At 38.8% G+C, this 14626-nt stretch overlaps 1 protein-coding gene across 1 annotated transcript in view; it reads right to left on the bottom strand.

Moving 5' to 3' along the window:
* MALRD1 (MAM and LDL receptor class A domain containing 1) overlaps positions 1–14626 on the bottom strand; it is a gene marked incomplete at its 5' end in the record, with an annotated part of 844763 nt that overhangs the window by 636182 nt on the left and 193955 nt on the right. The window contains 4 exons of the mRNA XM_073885547.1: positions 1716–2128; positions 5930–6297; positions 6770–6875; positions 7288–7440. Coding sequence (XP_073741648.1) covers positions 1716–2128; positions 5930–6297; positions 6770–6875; positions 7288–7440 — 1040 coding nt within the window. The remainder of the gene's footprint in view (positions 1–1715; positions 2129–5929; positions 6298–6769; positions 6876–7287; positions 7441–14626) is intronic.

Genomic DNA, 14626 nt, shown 5'->3' on the forward strand with positions numbered 1-14626 from the left:
GCCTGAATGTCATTGAAAAAAAAATAAAAAGCCTAGAAGAACCATTGGATGAAATCAAACAGAGCACTCCAGGTATAACCCAAAGTGGGTTTCAAACCCCAATTTCTCTCTTTCAGTTTCATAACTAAAGGATTCCTTGGTTAGTTCCATGTTCATCTGAATGTGAAGCAGCTTGCTTGCCAAGGTGATTTTCTCCTGGCAACCAATTCTCAAGTAAACATCATAAGGAGAGTTTATCCACTGAATACCAGTTTGACCCAAAGTACAATTCACCTGATTAAATATTAAGAATTAATTTGAAGGGGATGAGCTATTATTAAATAAAAGTCAAAGGACCTTCCTTCAACTCATTTCTTATGATTACACCCACCTCACCCTTACAGCTGAACAGCAAGAGAACTCTCTACATATAGAAGAGTAGTTCTCATGATTTCAGCTTATGTCTGTCTAGACAAAGCATCAATTTCAGTGTGTTTTCTAGTGAGTCATATACAATGCACATCTATGATGGCTCTAACAGGTGGCTTGGAGCTAAGTTCTTGGCTACAAAATGGTTAATTCAAGATATTAGACAGAGACAGTGCTTTAAAATTAGGGTAACAGAGGGGCGCCTGGGTGGCTCAGTCATTGGGCGTCAGCCTCTGGCTTGGGTCGTGATCCCAGGGTGCTGGGATCAGGCCCCACATCGGGCTCCCTGCTCGGCAGGGAGCCTGCTTCTCCCTCTCCCACTCCCCCTGCTTGTGTTCCCTCTCTTGCTGTGTCTCTGTCAAATGAATGAATAAAATCTTTCAAAAAAATAAAATAAAATTAGGGTAACAGAGAAATTCAGTCCATGGAAAAAAAGCAAAAAAAAAAAAAAAAAGTTCAGCCAGGAGTGGTAAGAAGGTTCTCCCCATATACTGTATGTAGATCTATTTGAGCAAAGGGGAAAAGAACAAATATTCAGCCCTCGTACATGTGACAGGCTGTAGAATATATTAGAAAGGGAATGAATGAGAATTAATTGGAAAATGCAGCTTCCAGTCCAAGTCCCCATTCTGCTGCTCACCATCTCTTTGACCAGATATAAATAACCACCTGAGTTTTTTCTTTCCTTCCTCTCTGTAAAACTGACAAAAAGGATCCTGACTTACCCACTTCAGGGATTGCTGAGGGAATCAAAGAGATAATAGATGGAAAATTCCTTCACAGTAGTACTTCACAGACTCACAAAGAATATTCCACCAGGAGTAAGGAGACCTGGCTAGCCTAACCTCTGGCTTGGCCCCAGAGTAGCTGTGTGATTCTCCAACAAAGCATGCACTCTTCTCGAATTTTTGTTGCTTACCTATACAATGTGAAAAAGTCAAATGAAATATTCAAAATAACAGATCTTAGAATCTGAACGTTTGGCAGAATACCAGAAATTGTGCAGAACTCTTTTTCCCTCCAGATTTTTTACTTCAGTAGAAAAATGACTTAAAGTCAGAGGGACCTGCAGCTGTTGCCAATACCATGTGTCCACCTTTAAAATTTTAATCACACATTAATGGGGGTAGTCAAGGAGGAAAGTAACTTAACAAGATTTGGTACACCCTTAACTGAATGATAAATGTATTTCAAACTAACTTTGATCACATTGTACTTGCTTTTAATTCAAGGTTATAGCAATCCTTCATACTCCTTAGACAGTCTGATGCATTTTAAATACACATTATGAAATCCATTATCCATACCTGAAAAGGCTGCCTGCTGGAAACACTGAGGTGTTTCCTTATCCATCTGTTGCCTTGATTCCCAAATATCTGCCATAGCAGCTGTCCTCTGGTGTTACTCCATATTCTCTGGTAGACGGCCAGCCTATAAATGTGCTTTCCAAACATGTGGTAATATACATGGAAGATACAGCCCTCTGCAACGGTGGCGTTGAGGACAGGGCTGAGTAAAGCAGCTCTGTTTTGGAAAACCTGTGGCTCCGAAGATTCTATGTAGAGATAGTGTCCTTTAGCTGTGCCCAAAGTATTATCCTTCATTGGCCCTGTATTAAGTGTGGAAGTTGGACCCTGTTTCCTGGTCCAATCAAAGTCATCTTCTGTATCTTGCTCCCAGTTACAAATTCCATTTTCAAAGTTACATTGGAGTTCAGGTACTGAAATTGGCATCAAATAATAGCAAAAAAAATAAGTAAGGACAGAAATAACCACAGTTAAGAACACTCGTTGATATTTTGCTCCTGCCAAGGGTAACCATTTTAATTGTTTTTAAAAGGCAACATTAAAGTTTCTAAAAGGTGAATAAATCCTAGATTTACATCAACTAATATTTTATAGACTGAAGGCGGCATTACTTTAGCCATTATTCTCCAAATGCCTTTTATGACCATCCCTTCACCATTTCTAGCACTATAACCCTATGCAAATGATCATGACATAGCTGACTCAATGCTATGAACTTCTGGCTCAGTCGATTTCAACCTTAGAGGAACATTCCAATCACCAGTGAACATTAAAAATCAAAACAAAAGGCCCAGAATTCATCTCCAGAGATGGGGATTTATTTTTTTTTAATATTTATTTATTTGAGGGCGCCTGGGTGGCTCAGTCATTAAGCGTCTGCCTTCGGCTCAGGTCATGATCCCAGGGTCCTGGGATCGAGTCCCACCCACATCAGGCTCCCTGCTCAGCGGGAAGCCTGCTTCTCCCTCTCCCACTCCCCCTGCTTGTGTTCCTGCTCTCGCTGTGTCTCTCTCTGTCAAATAAATAAATAAAATATTTTTAAAAAAAGATTTATTTGAGAGAGAGAGAGTGCAGGATGGGTGGCAGAGGGAGAGAGAGAATCTCCAGCAGACTCCCCGCTGAGAACAAAACCCAACACAGGGCTCAATCTCACAACCCTGAGATCATGACCTGAGTCTAAATCAAGAGTCAGACGCTTAACCGACTGAGCTACCTGGACGCCCCCAGAGATGTTGATGTAACTGGTGCACATAGGGCAGTGGAACATCAGGATACTTCATCATCTCCCTTGGTGATTCTAGCATGCAGAACTGAGAACAGACATATTTTAATAGGGCTCAATCCTCCAGAATCACCTGAGGTGTGTAGAATTGCTTACTCCTTGTGTGAAGCCCCGTACAAAGACTAGTTTGTCAGATATGGGGTGAAGCCCAGGAATCCATATTTTTAACAAGCACTGACAGGATTCTGATGCCAGTGTTTTCCACACCTCATGCTGAAAAACTTCTCCCTCTGGTTCCATCTCGGCCCCGTTCCAAATGTCCCTCGGCACCAATGCCAGAATGACCACTCTTTCACCTTCCATGGCCATTTATCTCTTTCCTCCTCTATTCAAAATCCTATAATATATACTCACCTAATTTAAACTTAAATCTAAACTCTTCTTTCAAGCTTCACCTTTCCCAAATTAACGTCCTGTTCGTCCCTAACTATCCGTCCCCTTGGCATCTTCCCCACCCCACCCCTCGCATCTTCCCCACCCCCACCCCTCGCATCTTCCCCACCCCCTCTCCTCTATGCCTCCTGCTGTGCTGTGTCTCCCGGGAGGCAGTCTTGTCTTCTCACTGCACTGCAGCTCCTTTGAGCTGGAGCTTTTAAACTCCTCTCAGTCCCTAGAAGAATTCAAAGCATTATGAAGAATTGACTTGTCCCTTGTCAACTAGACAATCTACCATCATTTCTAGAATATAGGAATGTATTCATTTTTCGGGATGTGAGCATTTTGTTGACACCAAGGATTTGTGTAGAATAAATGCCACAGAATGTACATTTAGCCTGATTTTGGCAGAAGGAACAGGATTTAGAATTAACAAGGACTTCTACCTTTTAGCTTCATTTACATAAGTTAATATTTTTAAAAAGTAAATGTCAGCTGTCCTTTAACTATTCATCTTAGTAAATGCACTTGGTGCCAAAGGGGAATAAATATTCTGAAACAATAAACATAAGCATATGCGGATAAATGCAGCCAGGCAAGAACAAATCATCTGTCTTTTGAAAACCCCAGAACAGGAGCTTAGACCTAATGAAGGGAACCCAGTGAGTAAATGTCAAATGGGAGATGAGCTTTCATTTGATATTTCCTCACTTGTGACTAATCAAGCCCAGTTATGACGTGAACTGGGGACCTGCAGCGCACGCCCCATGTGTCAGTCTTTGGCTGTGAAGCAGAAGGAGAATGTCCTGCTGTCTTCTGACATAAAACTGGCACTCAAGCCAATGGATTTTGATATTGCCTGTCTTCATATTGACTCTATATTCAATCTTTATTTCAAAAGGGAATGCATACACCTGAACCTTTAAATACAAAACCATTTCTCTAAACATAGGGAACTTTAGGAAATACAACAGCGATTTCTGGATGTCTAATGCATTCTGTGTAATCCAGTAGTATGTCTATATGGACAGCCGTGAGAGAAACGGACCGTCTAATGCCACTACTATTCGCTTTCATTAATATTTAGTCACAAGAAGTAGTCTGATATTATACTTGTACTGCCATAATTCCATTCTAAGTTAATACTGAGCGGTTTGAAGGATAATTTGCTTATTTTTAGCAACACGGCACTTTTTTTTGAGGAGTAGGATTTGGAGAGCTTCAAAAAGATGAGAAAGCTTTCTAAATCTGCAAAAATAAATTACCTTGAGGATAAGTAACACTTTTTGTGTTAGCCATTGTCTAAATTATCAACTTTATTTATATCCACTCAAGGTATTAGTTGTATGATGAGATGCATGGTAATTCTGACTTCAAACCACCTGACTGTATCAAAGACCACATATATGCAGCACTCTCTACAATAATTTATATGGAAATCTCTTAACACTTTTCCTATGATGTACCAAGCATTTTATGGCTTCACTTTGGTTTATAATTAGCCTCTCAATGTAATAGGCATATAGCTTGAATTTTAAGAATTGTTGCTATTTCTGGACAAGGGAAGATACAAACTCTTTTTCTGACAGATTTTTGTAATTGAAAAAAAAAACAGCTATGAGCTTCTGATTCATTTTCAGGAACAAGTGCAGTGGGCACTATCTGGAGCTAGGTTCATAAAACTGTAAAATATATATAATCATCAGATACCATAAGCTATCTGGTAATTTAAACCAGAAACTCAAGACTTATCTTTGACAGCCCACTCTCTACTTCCAAAACATCATCAAATGTCCCTCCCAAATATTTTCCCAAACCTCAGTCCCTCCATCTCCCTCACTCTGGCTGTGATACAGGCTGCCCACCCCCTCCTCAGTGGACTACTGCAATGGCCTGCTGAAGGGTCTCCTGAATCCACTCTCCTCCAATCCACTCATCACACTGTATCCACAGTGACATGTTTTAATATGCCAATTTTATTAAATTACCTTTCTTATTAAAAACCTACAAATGAAGAGAAACCTCCTTAATATAGACAATAAAGATGTGCAAATCTGGCCTCCCCCACACTTCTGTCCTTATGCTGCACCCTCTCTCCCCTTCACCTCCTTGCTCCAGCCATATCTGCCATGCATTCACTTATCGGGGCTTTTGCATAGATGCTTTGATTTCTCATTTTTCAGATCTCAGCTAAGTCATCACCTCTAGGAAGTTCAATACCATTATTATAAAAAGTCACAGATCCCTTCTCTGGATCTCTCATCAAAGCTGCCACTTTGTATTTATTTTTTAAATATTCGAATAACATCGATCTCCTCGATTAGACTGTAAGCTCCCTGAGATCCGAGACTCAGCAGTTGTGTTCAGCATTGTATCTCTAGTATCTAGTTCGTAAGTCTCCACAACAAATATTGGTAGCCGGACTAATTCATCACTTATCACAGTCATCAACTTTGGAAAAATGCTTCGTGTCTTTGCCTCGATTGGCTAGAACTAATCAAGATCCCCACTGTCAAAATAAGAAGGACCAAAAAAAGAAAAATAATAAAGTACTTACCACAGTCATCCTCATCAGTGTGATCACCACAATCATCTACCAGATCACATAACAGAAGCTTTTCTATGCAAGCCTTGCTGTGTCGACACCAGAAAAAATCTGGCTCTTCACAGCTCTCCGCAGGAAGGGGAAGAGTACAATTTTCAAATCTGATGTCATCGATAGCTGAGACTCCATCATAAATGCCAAGACTGACTTTATCTAGTGACAAATAGAAGGGCTGAGTAAGGCGTCCAAGCTGAATAGTCGCCTGTGACCACTGGTTGCCCTGGTTATATAATACTCTCCAGAGTACTGTAGAGTCGTTGGAATTTTCCATGTGTAGCTGTAGTTCAGCTGCTCCCACTGAGAGGCCATAATTATAAAACCTGAAAAAAGAGCAAACACAAGAAATGGAAATGATTTATGGCATAGACAAAACCTTTAACTTATGGGCTCTCCCACTCGATCAACAGTCAATTAACAATTAGCTATCATAATAGATGCCTTTATTTCTTGCAGTAATTGTGGCTGCTCATAGGCGAGAGCTTATCTGCTGAGGTGCATACTCTGGCTTGCAGGACCCTGGGAGCCTTTCCCAAGGAGTTCAATCCAGAACAGGGGAAGCAGAGTTAATTAAATTATAATCCATTGTGGGAGGGAAAGAGTCCCTTTCGTCTAAAGAAAGAACACAACAAATACTGATAATGTGCTCCTAAGTAAAATGCTAACTGTATAAATCTAATGCAATACCTATTTTTAAACCCAAACCAGGGGCAAATCATAAAGTCTGATCAGTGCAGGAGTACGCCTGCAACCACTGGGTTGCAAGGGTAGCTGACCACGGTTATTAGTATTTACCAGAACGAAAGCGTGCATCCAGGTCCCGCCTGGCTAAAGGTTGGGCTCTGGAGTTTGGCAACTTGGGACATGCTTCTGCTTTTCTTCAGAATGAACAGAAAATGCCCTATTGGGACACAAATACAAATCGTACGTTAGCCGACTGAGTTGACATAGCTGCCCCTTAGCCCTATACTAAGTTCTGTGTCTGACTAAAATTAAGATTATACAATTAAAAATCAATAAAAGTGATTGTTAGTCAAATATGCTCTTGAGAAAACTAAATTCATATCCACCTCTAGGTGAAAATGATGCAAAAAGTTAATAATTTCAGTGAATTCAGCCAAAACCTATCTATACTCCCTCTCCACCACCCATAAAGGAGTCATTTCATACGGACAAACATCAGCATAATTGACAATATCCATCTGTCACACAATTTGTTGCAATAACACAGAACTTTAAGTGCTTCTTTCTCTTAACAGACCTGGACAAGGGTGAATGGAAAGAGTAACAGAGAGCCTCTCCTTGTTTCTTACCTTCAGCTGTGTTGTGAGTATGATCCCAAGGTGGAGCTTGTTGCTCAAATTCAGCCGAAAGGTTACTTCTAGAGTTCCAAACCCAGTCAAAATTGTCACCACTGATTGCTTCAAACCAACCACAGCTATGTGCTTCAAAGTCACATTTGGAACCTGAGAAAACAAAATGTGACTCCTAAGGTGGCTCTCCAAAGTAGTCACATACTTTAGAAAGGGTAGAACTCAACTGAAATCACCTTGTTATACTTCTCTAAGTACATTAAAGGACACCTTGGAGGAAAAAAAAAGGATCCTACCTGATCTAGAAACAAAACCAGACTTGTGCTTTTCATACTGGAAATTGATAATGCAGAATTATCAATTTAAGAAATTAAATTTTTACCAAATATTTTTTCAAAGAAACAGCATTATTAGCCATTTTGGTTATAGAATTGCTAAGGTCTAATTTATTCTGATACTCGCCACTATGACATCATCTGGAAGACTTAGTTATTCCTACAGTTTATTTTACACTAAAGCATGAAAAGTAGCTACTTCTAAAAAGTTAATATTTGAAAAATCCAGATTATATTTAATATAACATTCACCACAAATTTTGTAAAGCTTAATATTTCTCGAAGCATTGTATGCATTGCATAATTTGTGCAGGGAAGAATAATAGGTAAATATGTAAGAAGTAGTTAATTTCCACAAAGCCATAAGAAAAGAGAAAGAGAAAGGGCAGGACTGGGAAGTTAGAATAATAGTGCTGAATGATAGCTAATATTTAATAGATACCTATATCATAGACCCTGTACTAAACACTTTATATAGATCCAACTTTCACAATAGCCAAATGAAGAAGTGTTACTGTTATAGTTGCTTTACAGATGAAGAAAGGAAAGTTCAGGGACGTTATTAACCTAAACAAGGTCAGATAGTTAGGAAACTGTATAGACAGATTGAAATCCAAAAATTTTCACCCCAGATCTAATATTCTTTCTGCAACTATTGACAATAACTGTTAATTGTTATGATATTGGAAAAAAGATAAACCCAAAAGGCATAATCTGAGTTCATTCAGCGTGGACATTCAGTGTTACTATATATCCCAATGCAAAATGAGGCTTGCTCCTATAGATGATTATTGCACTGGAATCCTTGGTCATTGGTTATTTATACCCAAGGATATAGTAATAATTTGCATAGAAGTTCCCTTGTAAAAAGATTTAGAAAGTAAACAATAAGCTTAGGGGATAAAAGTATACAGTAAGTCACTCACTGAGACTATAAAATTCAAAATTACAAGGGAATTTTAACCTAATGATAAATCATTTTCAATTTTGAAAATGCTTTACTTACACAGGGAGGAAGGTGAGGTAAGTTGTAACATTATAAACATAAAATATTATAAAGTATTTATAAGTATTGTAAATATTTTTTAAGTTTCTATAAAATATCTAATTTCAAAAATATACTTGCTACCAGGTTTCCTGATATGACTGTAGAGTAACTTAAAAATGTGACCAAAATCAATGAGAATGTATGATACTTTTAAAATGTTGCATTAGCTTTGCAGCACCTGGGTGGCTCAGTCGGTTAAGCATCTGATTTGGCTCAAGTCAGGATCTCAGGATTGTGGGATTGAGCCCTGCATCAGGTTCTGTGCTCAGCGGGGAGCCTGCTTGAGATTCTCTCTCCCTGTCCTTCTGCCCCTGCCCCCCAAAAGAAATAAATCTTTAAAAAAGCACACAAAATAATAAAATGTTACATCAACTTTCATAAGCAAGGAATAACTATATTTCATTATATTAGGAATCAGAAAAATCAACAAATTAGCTATAATTAGAATGAAGATTTCTCAAGTATAGGTTACAAATTTGTGGAGAGACAATTAAATGCTGCTCAACGGTGAAAAATAATAATGATAATTATGACAACTTAGGGATAAATGCTCAAAATATTTAAGACTATATTTTCAAAGGCCATCTCTGTTTACAAATAAATAATATATAAATAATCCATAAGTATACATAGATTCCAGGGGTTTCAAAGTATGTAGTTGCCATTTCAATCCCTGGGAAAGCAATGCTTTTGATTCCTATTTCAGACAATCCAAAAATTAAAAAAAAGAAAAAAGGATCCAGAAGTGCTTTTATGTAAATACAGAAAGGAAAGGAGTTATTGCTGCTTTGGAATAGCTATCCCACATAGCTACCCAGAAAGGGAGCCTTATCATCTATCATCTGCTATCCAGGGAGATACCGATGTAGAAATAAATAAATGTTCTAATTGTAGTAAAATTTCAGAAACCATTGAGGCAATTTTCTAGTTCTCTTAGATAAGGCCCATCAAAAATAGCAATTTTTAACAGATGATTATGTTGTTAAACTTCAAATATGCCTGTCTCATCTACTTTGTTCCTAAATATTTAGATTTCTATACACATTTTAAAAACTCACTTCAGCTGATGTAACAAGTCAGCTGAAATTAAGCTGGTTAGCTGTTAACCAAATATATACCTCATCAGAACAGCTGTTGGAAATTATGTATGCCTTTTCCTGACTTAGAAATATGTGTTGGTACATTTTAATAATTGAGGTTCAAAGATTGTTCACTTTTCTGGAGCCTCATGATGGACTTTCTCAAGTATCATCATCATCAGAAACAACATAATTTGCAAGAACAATCGCAGTTACCATTACTTCAGGTTTTACTGTGTACCAAGCTTTGTCTAGGGGCTACTATGTTCATAACAGGATGCCTGTTGACATAAAGTTTCTAAAAATTATCTATTCCTATGGATATGGGTAAAAAAGCTAGTGACTCTATAGCAGCTTTTATTATTTTTCAGTAAAATTACCCTTGTTGCCTCTCTTAGTTATGTAAATATAATTACAGTAGCTACCCCTGAGGAAAGGGTGCTAGGAGAAATTTGGTGGACGGACACACAGCTCCATCACCTTACACTATCACTGTCATGCTGAGAGCTTTTCACTGAGACAGAAAAAGATAAATTTATGTAGGAGCCTAGGAACTTTCTGAGGAGAAAAAATACAGAATCAGACGGTCTTATATCAGATTCACTCAGAACTTCTTTGATGATTTGAGATGATCCCTACAGAGAGTCATGTGTAAGAAATAAACATGAAAGGTACAAAGTGTCTGAACTGATAATTTGGGTCTCACACAAAGACAAAAATTTATAGAAGAGTGCTTAATATCTGCCCAAGGAGGTGAAAAATTTACATCCACACAAAAACCTGTACATGGATATTTACAGCAGCTTTATTCTTTTTTTTTTTTTTCCAACAGCTTTATTCCTAATTGCCAAAACTTGGAAGCAACAAGAGTCCCTCAGTAGGTGAATGGTTAAATAAACTGTGGTACATCCAGACAGTGGAATATTATTCAGCACTAAAAATAAATGAGCTACCAAGCCATGAAAAGACATGGAGGAAACTTAAATGCATATTACTAAGTGAAAGAAGCCAGTCTGAAAAGGCTCCATACTGTAGGCTTTCAACTACATGACATTCTGGAAAAGGCAAAACCGTGAAGACAGTAAAAGGATCAGTGGTTGCCAGATTTTGGACATGGGGGGAGGGCTGATTAGGTGGAGCACAGAGTATCTTTATGGCAATGAAAATACTCTGCATGATACCATATTGACAAATAGATTTTACCACACATTCTTCCAAACCCACAGAATGTACAACACCAAGAATGAACCCTAATATAAATTACGGGCTTTGGGTAATTATTATGTGTCAGTGTAGATTCATTCGTTGTAACAAATCTCCCCCTCCCCACCAGGAAATGTTGGGGGGTGGGGGGGTGGGTGGGTGGGTGTGGGTGTGGGTGGGTGTGTGTGGGTGTGTGTGTGTGTGTGTGTGTGTAGGGTGGGGAAGGTAAATGGGAAATCTACTTTTTCCTCAACTTTTCTGTGACTCTAAAACTGCTCTAAAAAAAGTCTTTTTTTATTTTATTTTTTTAAAGATTTTACTTATTTATTTGACAGAGAGAGACACAGCGAGAGAGGGAACACAAGCAGGGAGAGTGGGAGAGGGTGAAGCAGGCTTCCCGCGGAGCAGAGAGCCTGATGTGGGGCTCGATCCCAGGACACTGGGATCATGACCTGAGCTGAAGGCAGACGCTTAACGACTGAGCCACCCAGGCACCCCTAAAAAAACGTCTTAATAATTAGTTAAATGCTGCAAAGAAAAACAAAACAAAAATTTATAGGAGGAAATATGTTCTGATACATCATGTAGTTGAACTCCAAACTCCCTCTGGTTTCAGCTACATCAGCAAAAGATTCTCAGCTTTAGGAGAAAAAGGTAAAATGGCTAAACATATAGGTGGTAATTGTAAAAATTAGAAACCTAAAGCCCAGCTGAAGGCCAAACTGTGGTTTCCAGAGTGATCTAAACCAGTAAAGACATAACTGTGGTGTGAAAGACATCCATTTATTACATATGTCACATCGTCTCTAATTCTCTTGAAATACAGAACATATTCTTGTCCCCATTTTAAAGATAAGGGTGAAAGAGGATTAACATATAATTTTTCAGTGCTCATTATTACTGACACAATTCCAACCCGGACCTGATGTCAAAGCCTGTGCTCTTAAAAAATTATACTGCTTTTGTAGTTAAAGTAATAATAATGATAACTGACAACTTTAGAACTCTTACATGCAAGCACTGTGCTATGAGTTTTTAATTCAGGATTATATAAAATCTAAACATATATAATGATAGGGCATGCTCTAGAAGTAGATTTTAAACTGTATACTAATAAAGGCATGCCTTGTTTTATTACTTTGCAAATATTACGTTTTTTTAACAAATTGAAGGCTTATGGCAACCCATAAGTCTATTGGCTCCATTTTTTTCCATTTGCTCACCTTTTTCTGGTCCTTCTGGTCACATTCTGGCAATTCTCGTAGTATTTCAAACTTATTATTATTGCATTTGCTATGGTGATCTATAATCAGTTATCTTTGATGTTACTATAGTAATTGTTTTGAAGCACCACAAACTGTGCCTTTCAAGATGGCAAACTTAATCAATAAATGTCGTGTGTGTTCTGACTACTCCACCAACCGGCCATTCCCCTATCTCTCTCCCTCTCTTTCAGCTGCTCTGTTCCCTGAGATACAACAATATTGAAAGTAGGCCCATTAATAACCCTACAATGGTCTCTAAGTGTTCAAGTGAAAGGAAGAGCCACATCTCTCTCACTTTAAATCAAAAATTAAAATGAGGAAGCTTAGGGAGTTAGGGAGGAAGACATTCAATAGCTGAGAGAGGCCAAAAGCTAGGTCTCTTGACCTAGCAAACAGTTAGCCAAGTTGTGAATGCAAAGGAAAAGTTCTTGAAGGAAATTAAAAGTGCTTCCAGTGAACACAAAAATGGTAAGAAAGAAGCAGCTTTATTGCCAATATGGAGAAAGTTTGAGTGGTCTGGACAGAAGATCAAACCAGCCACAACAGTCCCCTAAGCCAGAGCCTCATCGAGAGCAAGTTCCTGACTCTCTTCAATCCCATGAAGGCTGAGAGAGGTGGGGAAGCTGCAGAAGAAAAGTCTGAAGCTAGCAGAGGTTGGTTCGTGAGGTTTAAGGAAAGAAGTCGTCTCCATAACATGAAGGTGTAAGGTGAAGCAGCGAGTGCTGATGTAGAAGCTGCCACAAGTTCTCCAGAAAATCTAGCTAAGATCATTCATGAAGGTGGCCACACTGAGCAGTGGAATTTCAATGTAGATGAAACAGCCTTATAGTGGAAGAAGATGCCATCTAGGACATTCATAGCTAGAGAGAACTCAATGCCTGGCTTCAAAGCCTCAAAGGGCAAGCTGATTCTCTTGTTAGGGGCTAATGCAGCTGGTGACCTGAAGTTGAAGCCAATGCTCACTTACCATTCTGAAAATCCTAGGGCCCTTAAAAATTAAGCTAAATCTACTCTGCCTGTGCCCTGTCAATGGAACTACAAAGCCTGGATGACTGTACATCTATTTATGACATGGTTTCCTGAATATTTTAAGCCCACTGTTGAACCTACTGCTCAGAAAAAAGGGAAAAAAAAGATTCCTTTCAAAATATGACTGCTCACTAACAATGCACCAGGTCACCCAAGAGCTCTGATGGAGATGTACAGCGAGATGAATGTTGTTTTTATGCCTGCTAATACAACATCCATTCTGCAGCCCATAGATCAAGTAGTCACTTCAACTTTCAAGGTCTATTGTTCCAGAAAGACACTTCATAAAGCTACAGCTGCCGGAGGTAGTGATTCCTCTGGTGGATCTGGGCAAAGTCAATTGAAAGCCTTCTGGAAAGGACTGACCACGCTAGATGTCATTAAGAACATTCATGACTCATGAGAAGAAGTCAAAATATCAACATAAACAGGAATTTGGAAGTTGATTCTAACCCCCATGGATGACTTTGAGGGGCTCAAGACTTCAGGGGAGGAAGTAACTGCAGATGGGGTGGAAACAGCAAGAGAACTAGAATTAGAGGTAGAGCCTGAAGATGTGACTGAACTGGTACAATGTCACAATAAAACTTGGATGAAATAAGTCAGTCAGAGAAAGACCAATACCACCTGATTTCACTCATATGTGGAATTTAAGAAACAAAACAGACGAACATAGGGGAAGGGAGTAAAAAAGAGGGAAGCAAACCATAAGAGACTCTTAACTACCGAGAACAAACTGAGGGTTGACGGAGGGGAGATGGGAGGGGGATGGGCTAGATGGGTGATGGGTACTAAGGGGGGCACTTGTGATGAGCACTGGGTGTTACACATAAGTGATAAATCACTGAATTCTACTCCTGAAACCAATATCGCACTGTATGTTAACTGGAATTTAAATGAAAACTTGAAATTTTAAAAAAAGTAATGCCAAAAATGATGGTTTTGAAAGTGGAAACAAACAAACAAACAAACTTGAACAGATAAGGAGTTGCTTCTTATAGATGTGCAAAGTGGTTTCTGGAGATATAACCTACTCCTACTCCTGGAGAAGGATCTGTGAAGATTGTTGAAATGACAACAAAGCATTCAGGATATTACATAAACTTAGTTGATAAAGCAGCAGCAGGGTTTGAGAGGACTGACTCCAATTCTGAAAGAGGTGATACGGTGGGTAAGATGCTATCAAACAGCATCACATGCTGCAGAGAACTGTTCGTGAAAGGAAGAGCCAATTGATGTGGCAAATTTCATTGTTGTCTTATTTTAACAAATTGTCATAGCTACTCCAGCCCTCAGCAAATACCACCTTGATCAGTCAGCAGCCATCAACATAGAGGCAAGACCTTCCACCAGCAAAACAATTATGACTCCTTGAAAGTT

Source organism: Callorhinus ursinus, unplaced genomic scaffold, assembly GCF_003265705.2.
Source record: "Callorhinus ursinus isolate GAN/ISIS: 27379988/994484 unplaced genomic scaffold, GSC_fseal_2.0 scaffold63, whole genome shotgun sequence".
In the NCBI taxonomy this organism is placed as follows: Eukaryota; Metazoa; Chordata; class Mammalia; order Carnivora; family Otariidae; genus Callorhinus; species Callorhinus ursinus.